Source organism: Camellia sinensis, chromosome 14, assembly GCF_055761805.1.
Source record: "Camellia sinensis isolate YWXY chromosome 14, ASM5576180v1, whole genome shotgun sequence".
Classification (NCBI taxonomy): Eukaryota; Viridiplantae; Streptophyta; class Magnoliopsida; order Ericales; family Theaceae; genus Camellia; species Camellia sinensis.
Genome location: NC_138974.1, coordinates 64695014 through 64703717, shown reverse-complemented (window position 1 = coordinate 64703717; position 8704 = coordinate 64695014). Strand labels below are relative to the sequence as shown.

Here is an 8704-nt window from a genome sequence, read left to right as displayed (position 1 = left end):
AATAAAATTAGTTGAATTATTAATTGAAATAAAATTTTAATATTATTAAAAACTGTTAATTAACTTGATGATTTATTAATAAAATGCCTATTTATTATGAAATTAGAAACTTGAGGGACATAATATAATTTCTAAAACCACATAGAGTAATTCATAATTTAAATAAATATCGTAACTTTTTCATAATTTGTTTGGGTAAATAAATAGATGAGAAACAGAAATAGACCAAAAAAAAAAAAAAAAAAAAAAACACTCCTTACTTGTTTCGACGAATAATTAGATGACAAATTATAACAAATGAAAAAAAAAAAAGAATTTTTTTCTTAAATTTTATATTTTGTTTCTCAGTTGTGTGATTAATTGAAAAATAAAATTTTTAAAAAATCTAAATTTTCTACTACTACAAAACAAATAAAATAGAATGTCATTTTTAATTTAGGTTTGTATTTAAAAAGTAGGTTACAAATTAATTTTTTATTTTTTTTTAAAAAAGAACATATAAAAAAAATAAAAAATGAGCAAACTTTTTATCTAAATGAGAAATTTATCTATATTTTTTCTGCAGTGCTACGTAGCTCGAATCCCCCTAATAAAAAACGACGCCGTTTTTCTTCTTTTATTTATTTATTTATTTATTTTTGCATATCAGAAGAACGATCGAAGAAGAAGAAGAAGAAGGAGGAAGAAGAAAGAAAGGAGGAGGAGGAGGAGGAGAAGGAGGAGGAGGAATGACTGGAGGGGGCATAATATTCAGAGGAGGAAGAGGAGAAGGCGGAGGCGGACGCTGGACGACGGCGGTCGGAGGCTGCGACGAGCTGCGGCGGGGCTGCGACAGAGGCACAGGAGGGGACAATCGGCAGCGGAGCTGCTTCTCTCCTCTCCTCTCTCTGTCTCTCTCTCTCTTTCCTTCTCTCCTCTTTCTCTCTTCTCTTTCTCTCCCTCTTCTTCTTCCTCTGCAGACTGAAAATGGAAGAAGAAAAATAAAAAGAAAAAAAAAAAAGCCTAATCGTTTTGGGCATTAGGGGGAAGGATTTTCGAGCTCTCAAACATTATTCATATTTTTTTCCCGAATAAAGATTAGGACCCCCTTTCCCCCACCCCCTTTTGACCCCCTTTCTTTTTTGATTGGTCATTTTTTTTTTTTCCTTCTCCTCCAATCACCACCCGCCACGTATGTGTGGATGGTAAGGGTTAAAGTTTGAGGGGTCTAAATCACTGCTGTTTTTCCCCTACCGTTCCTTACGTGGCGCAAAACCACAGGGGAGCAAAATCAACCGATTTTAATATAATTTTCGCGTCCGCTCCTCCAGAACCTTCTGTTTCGTCCCTCTATATAAACTTTTTTTTGGAACGAACTTGTGGTTCTCCACAACAGAGAGATCTAGAGAGAGAGAGAGAAACGCAACCTCATATCATATAGGAGTTGAAAGATACTGATCGATCATCAAACACGGTGAGTCTTTAAAAAGAGAAGAGCATACGTCCATGAGGGAATAAAAAGAGAAGGTCCTCTTGCTTGTGAAAGACGGGAAGCTTCACAATATTATCATGGCCATTTCCCATAATTCATTAAATATGATCATATTTACAGTGAAAAATAAAGAACCGATATATATTCCTCCATTAGTTATTGAATTTCGAACTGCCTCATCGGTGAAGTAGTAAAAAGTGCAATATTTACGAACCCTCGCAGCTCAGATCGCGGTGGTTCAGCTTAGATCATAGCATTCTGGCGACGGCGTGGTAGACATAGAGGCGAAGGTGAATATCGGAATGTGCACAAAGAGAGAGGGGTTGGTTTGGATAAAATGAAGATCAGAGAGACAAAGAGAGATAGATATAGTCAAATTTCTCTAATATGATATATGGGTGTAGGTTTAGGAACTTTAGACATAAAAAAATAATATTGTGGATCTCTTCCATTATTAAAAATGGGAGAGGGACTTTAGACTAATTTTTATTTTAAAAAGTGAGTCTATTCTCTAATTTTTTTTTTAGAATATTAAAAAAAAGAAAAATCGTCAAACTAACCATGTTAGAGGTATAAGAGGATCTTGGTCCGGACACAAATTAGGTTGTTTGGTTTGGATTTTCAAGATTCACTTTTCAGATTTTTTTTTTTTTTCGTATTTTTTTTTATTTTCACTGAATTTTTTAAATATTTTAAATAATTATTTTATTTTATTTTTAGATACTCCTACCATAAATACACATCAAAAGTATAATATTTGTGAAAAATTCTTTAGAAATTCCACTAAATATCAAAAAATATAAGAATTCAATACATTTTTTATATTTTTGTGTATTTATTGATTTTTATTTTTTTTACAAATATTTTATTTTTAAATACATCTAAGTAAAGTAAATTTAAAAAAGGAAAAAAATTGCATAAAATTTTAAAAATATTAACTAATTTTTCTTTTTATATTTTTCAAAAAATTGAAATCAAATACACTGAACAATTTTCCAACAATTAACAAAAGAGGAATTAATTGCTCCTTTGGTCAGAAATAAAATAAAAGAGAAAAATAAAATTTGAGGGTAAATTACAAATATACCTCATGAAATTTGATTAAAATACGAATTGTTCCTTATGGTTTGAAAAATTACAAATACCTCACTATCAGAATTTTTTGTTTAATAAAATTAACTGAAATCTTTTTTCTAAATATTCTCCTATATAATAATAAAATTATTTGAATTATTAATCGAAATAAAATTTTAATATTATTAAAAACTGTTAATTAATTTGATAATTTATTAATAAAAATTTTAATATTATTAAAAATTGTTAATTAACTTAATAATTTATTAATAAAAGACCTATTTGTTATGAAATTAGAAACTTGAGGGACATTATATAATTTATAAAACCACATAGAGTAATTCATAATTTAAATAAATATCGTAACTTTTTCATAATTTGTTTGGGTAAATAAATAGATGAGAAACAGAAATAGACCCAACAAAAAAAAAAAAAAAAAAAAACGCTCCTTACTTGTTTAGATGAATAATTAGATGACAAATTATAACAAACAAAACAAAAAAAAATGAGAATTTTTTTCTTAAATTTTATATTTTGTTTCTCAGTTGTGAGATTAATTGAAAAATAAAATTTTTAAAAAATCTAAATTTTCTACTACTACAAAACAAATAAAATAGAATGTCATTTTTAATTTAGGTTTGCATTTAAAAAGTAGGTTAAAATTTAAATTTTTTAATTTTTTTAAAAAAAAACATATATAAAAAAAAAAGAGCAAACTTTTTATCTAAAAGAGAAATTCATCTATATTGTTTTTCGCCTACCGTTCCTTACGTGGCGCAAAACCACAGGGGGAGCAAAATCAACCGATTTTAATATAATTTTCGCGTCCGCTCCTCCAGAACCTTCTCTTTCGTCCCTCCATATAAAAATTTTTTTGGAACGAACTTGTGGTTCTCCACAACAGAGAGATCTAGAGAGAGAAAAAGAGAAACGCAACCTCATATCATATAGGAGTTGAAAGATACTGATCGATAATCAAACACGGTGAGTCTTTAATTTTCGACTCTTGCATATCTTGATCTTTCAATTTGTTGAATAAGCATGTAATTGAGATAGAGGAGAACATATATTATATAATTGAATAATGCTTGGGGGTCTCCCTTTGCCACGAGTCTGTTGGTGATTGGAGGAGCAGTAAAAAAAAAAAAATGTAAGAGAGAGAGAGAGGGGGTCAAAGGGGGTGGGGGTGGGGGAAAAGGGATGAATCATTGTTGTGTGTAATTTGCATCCTGATTTTTTCTTGAAGAGTAAAGCTTTGTAGCTCGAATTTTTTGAGCCCCGAATTGCCCGAATTTCTATCTCCTCTCCATCTCTCTCGCAGACCCACCCTTCGGCCTCCTCTTCTTCCTCCAGATCTATTTTTTCAGAACAGAATCCATGTATAAATCAACAACTCTCCAAAACAAAGATAGAAATTGAAGAAAGAAAAAAAAAAAAAATCAGAGAAAAGAAAGATGGAAATTGAAGAAACCAGATTTTGAGAAACCCAAATCCATTACTATGGTACTTTGTGGTATCAGAGTTTGGAACAACCTGAGAAGAGACTCCATTGTCTAGACCCACCAAGGTCTCCAAACCCACAGCCTCAAAATCCATCATGTAACTTCCACCAATCTCCTGAGATTTACAAAGCAAGAGTTCATGAGAGAGAGAGAGAGTTACGCCATGAGAGGGAAGAGCTTGGTTTTGATTTTGATTTTGATTTTGATTATGTGGGTTTGGTTTTGATTTTGTTTTGATTTGAGATATGTTGTTGTGATTAAGAGATTTGTTTGTATGCTTGATTTAAACATGGGTTTTTATGCTAATCATCTCATTTCTGTGATTCATGAGACCCATTTGTTGAATGTTTGTTTGTATATATGAAAGAAGATGCGGGTTTTGGGAGCATCTCTGTTGGTTAGATATTGGTTCTCAAATGTTTAACAGAAAAGAGAGGAGGAAGGAAGAAGAAGAAGAAATGGAGAAAAAAAAAAAAACAAAAACAAAAACAAAAACAAAAATGACGTGGTTTTTGCCTACTCGAGCCATGTGGGGCAACTACATTCGAGCTACCTAGCAAAACTCTTTTTTGAATCGATACTTTTGTGGTTTCATTCGTAATTATTAGTTTTTTTTTTTGATGTGATCGTTTTCTGATCTATCATAGGGGTGTCTGGGGAGATGGGTTTGAGGTTAAAAAAAGCTCCTAAACCAACCCTTTTTATTAAAAAAAATAAAAATAAAAATAAAATAGGGCTGCCGTGGGACAGTGTAGGCACAGCCTACACTGTTGTTCCATCACTTGCTAAATTACGATTTTGCCCCTTTACATCACTTTTGGAAAATGTAATCTTCGGGACAAATTTGTCATTTTAATTTCAAATATCATCTTAACACATTTTTCAAAATAACAACTCAAATAAAAATTCATTTCATCTTCCCAAACACAAAAACTAAATAGCCTGCTAAAATAACTACAAAGTTAAAAAAGTTTTAAAATAGCCACTTCCCAAACGAGGTGATATTGCCCATGAATTATTGTTGAACGTCAAATTTGCTTTTAATTGAATATATATATATATATATATATATTTTAATTCTGTAACATTGTATTCTGTAACATTGTCTCTTATGCATATATGGTCTTAAAGGTGAACCCTTGTTCCAATATTTTGTGTTTTCAGATCCTTTTTAGTCTTTATTTTTTGTGTTTTTCTTATGAAATTAAGCAACGAAATTGAAATTGTTCTTAATCCTTTTGACGGAGTATAAATTATTTTAAAATCCAACTTTTGATGCGGCTGATTTGTAGATATTTTGGAATTTTTATTATTGTTTATGGTTTTGATGTATTGAAGTCATTCACCCTTATTGAATGAGGAAACTATAGTGCCTCTTACTTGCTGAAAGCAATTTGTAGGTGGTGAGAATTTGGAATTTAAATGTCCTACTTCTGAAATTGTTTTGCGGGCTTGTTGCTATAAATCTCAAACCAAATTATCTCAAGATATGTGGTAAAATCTTTACATGTTTCAAAGAGTCAGCTTTCACTTTTAGCGGTAGAAATGATATTTAAAATATGATGTGATAAAAACTTTAAGACATTCCAAATAAACTTATTTCTCCTACTTTTTGAGCGTAGAACTGAACTGATATGTGAAATCTGTTAGCATGTCATGGTTGTTTTATTTATTTGGTGGTCAGAGCTTTTGTGGTTTAATGGGTTACTTAAGCACTTCATTAGACATTATTACGGGAAGATGTAGGCGGAAGTGTTAATAAAATGAAGCATGCACTTTGCACACTCTAGTGCTTGAATTACTCAATTGATTGGCCTATGTTCTTGTTTTATCTTAGTATTATATCCCATCATAATTTTTTATTATTCTATTTTTATTGTACTAAGTTGTTGTTTTTAATGTTTTTTTTCAGATGTCATACTCTAAAAGGTCAAGGTGCGTTTGATACTCATTTCTAGACTCTATGGAGTTGATATTTTGGATTTGGATTTGGGCTCAGTTCTTGAAGTGTCCCTAATGTAACTGTTTATTTGCCACAACTCTTTTAGGTATTATCGCTCTCCTTCCCCATACGGGCGGTACAGTAGGTCTGTCTCAAGGTCGGTGTCTAGATCAAGGTCAATTTCAAGGAGCCGATCAAGGTGCTGCCTTACAGCCCAATTGAATCTTTTCCTTATTTTTCTTGTTTTTTTCCCCCCTTCAATTTTTTAGTTCCTAGTTTCATTTTTCATTTTTCTTTTAATTCATTGTCTATTTGCTTTTGAGGGAGTTTCCTTCATCTAACGTTCTTGGTAATATGGCATACAGGAGCCGTGAGTCGAGTGTTGAGAATCCTGGGAACAACCTCTATGTGACGGGATTATCAGCGCGGGTCACAAAGAGAGACCTGGAGAAGCATTTCTTAGCTGAGGGAAAGGTATGTCTGGAGTGTGTTCTCTTTCCCCTTCCTTTCTTCTCTCTTTCACACAAATACACATGCTTATGTATGTACTTTTTGTGCAAGTAATAATGTCAAATTTGAGTATTTGAGTCATGCATGGAATCTCTTTCATGCTTTTGATCTACTGGTTTTTAATTATTGTAGGAAATGATCATAGGATGCCGTTTGATTTATTTTTTGAAATACATCTGTTAGATGTGCAAGCAGTAGGTAGCTAAAATGTTGGTAGTTCTTTCAGTATTCTGGCTTAAGATTTAAGATAGGTGGCATCTCATTCTTCATGCTTACTAATTGGAGTTTGGCTTTTTCAGGTGGAGGATGTTCATCTCGTTGTTGATCCATGGACAAGGGAATCTCGTGGATTTGGTTTTGTGACAATGTCCACTGTTGAAGAGGCCAATCGTTGTGTCAAATATTTGAGTCGATCTGTTCTGGAAGGCCGTGTCATTATGGTGGAGAAGGTATAATAATCTAGTTTCTGTAATAGTTCTTGCAATCTATGGTTATATTCAATCCCATTTCCTACTACGGCTTGAAATTCAAGCGCGAATTGTGTAAATGGTGTTCACGGTTTGCTACTGGTTCTTTATGTTTGAAAGTTGTTTGCTTGTTTCGCCTGAAGTTTTTGTGGCGGCAGGGTAGCTCTGTGTAGCAGCTCTTCACCAAAGTCAATACAACTAACAAATCAATTCAAACTCATCAAGCAAATATCAGACTATTATATCAGAGGGTTGTATGCCCTGCATTTCTCTTTCTCTAGCGATTTAGCCTTATATTCTCATTCAATTACTACTTATCAACTTTGTCATCTGTGCTCCCCTTTGTGTTCTTTGATCCAATTTGGTCTACCTTGTATTGTTTTGGTTGATGTTGAATTTCATGGTCTCATGCTTTATATCTATTTTTCCAGGCTAGGAGGCGGAGAGGCCGAACACCTACTCCAGGAAGGTATCTTGGCCTGAGAACAATCCATGGTAAGTGAGTATTCTCCATTATGATAATGGATTTGGGTGGTGATTTGAAAAGTGCAAGGAAAAGGCGAGGGAAATGGAGAATTAGAGAAAGAATTTAGCTTGTATTTCAGTCATATTTGCCTTGCTTTTTTTCCTTTCCCCTTCTAAATTTCTATATAAATCCGTGATCTAAACTTAACGTTAGTCTTCTAATTGCTTTTTGTTCATCGTTCTTACCTGGATCTTTTGTTTCCACTGTTGTAGTGCGACGTCGATCTCCAAGTTACTCTCCCTATCATAGGAGCCGTTCTCCGCGATACTCGTCTGAGCGAGATAGAAGCAGATCTTACTCTCCTTACTACTACAGGAGGAGATCTTACTCGCCTCACTATGACCGCTACAGCCGGAGGTCTTACTCACGATCTTGCTCCCCTTTCAGCAGGTCACCGGTTAGGAGACATGATCGGTCCTACTCTCGTTATGACTCCAGGTACTACTCACCAGAAGACTGCTACTACAGGAGACGCCGCCATCAATCTGTCTCTCGGAGCATTTCACCAAGGGTGAGGAGGAGCTATTCAAACAGTGTGTCACCTGGGCCAAGGAGGAGAAGTTCAAGGAAGAGCTACTCGCGCAGTGTTTCACCAAGGCGCAGGAGGAGAAGCTACTCTCGGAGCATTTCCCCCGTACCAAGGAGGAACTCAAGGAGGAGTATTTCTCGGGACAGCTATTGGAGGAGTCGGAGTGGGGGCCCACGGTCCAGATCTGTTTCAAGGTCTGTTACTCCTTCTAGGTCAGCTTCACCTTCGGCCTGAAAGGTTTGAAAATTACATTCTTGATTGTAGTAGCTGTCTGTGAATAAGAACAGGTCGTAGTAGTAGACGACTAGTAGTAGTAGTTGTATTTTGAACTACTGTCATTGGGAGCTTTTTCAGTCTACTGTAGCAGACCACCTGTTTTATATTTTATTTGTTATGCTGTTGATGATATCTTGTTTTATGCTTGCTGTAGAGGTCAGATGAGCTTCGAATAGGATCCTCCGCAATAATTCTTCTTTGCAATGACTGCACGGAATAATTATAAATATTTATAATTGTTTTAATTTTTTTAAGTATATAAATTATATTTTTTAAGATTTTTTATAAAAATAATTTAATAATCTTATCATTAATCATAGTGTACAAGAGAAATTAAAAAGGTTACTGTAGTAACTATGTATGGGTTGTATTTATAATTATTTATATGAGGAGATTTTAAATTTTAA

General features: G+C 33.5%; 1 protein-coding gene across 2 annotated transcripts; it reads left to right on the top strand.

Moving 5' to 3' along the window:
• The first annotated feature begins 1310 nt into the window (after positions 1–1310).
• SR45A (RNA-binding (RRM/RBD/RNP motifs) family protein) lies at positions 1311–8427 on the top strand. 2 transcript variants are annotated; one of them, XM_082906091.1, is made up of 7 exons: positions 1311–1453; positions 5960–5982; positions 6096–6188; positions 6355–6463; positions 6799–6948; positions 7398–7461; positions 7705–8427. In XM_082906091.1, the coding sequence occupies exons 2-7, from the start codon at positions 5960–5962 to the stop codon at positions 8253–8255; spliced, it is 990 nt and encodes a 329-aa protein (XP_082762217.1). In that variant the 5' UTR covers positions 1311–1453; the 3' UTR covers positions 8256–8427. The 2 variants fall into 2 exon arrangements, with proteins under 2 accessions (XP_082762217.1, XP_082762218.1); XM_082906092.1 differs by lacking the exon at positions 1311–1453 and adding an exon at positions 3398–3529.
• The last annotated feature ends 277 nt before the right edge of the window (positions 8428–8704 follow it).

Bases quoted from the DNA above. Each gene is read 5' to 3' on its own strand.
- SR45A (XM_082906091.1), top strand. From the start codon at position 5,960: ATGTCATACTCTAAAAGGTCAAG. The intron at 6,189-6,354 runs GTGCTGCCTTAC...TATGGCATACAG, and splicing joins ATTTCAAGGAGCCGATCAAG to GAGCCGTGAGTCGAGTGTTG. The intron at 7,462-7,704 runs GTAAGTGAGTAT...CCACTGTTGTAG, and splicing joins TGGCCTGAGAACAATCCATG to TGCGACGTCGATCTCCAAGT.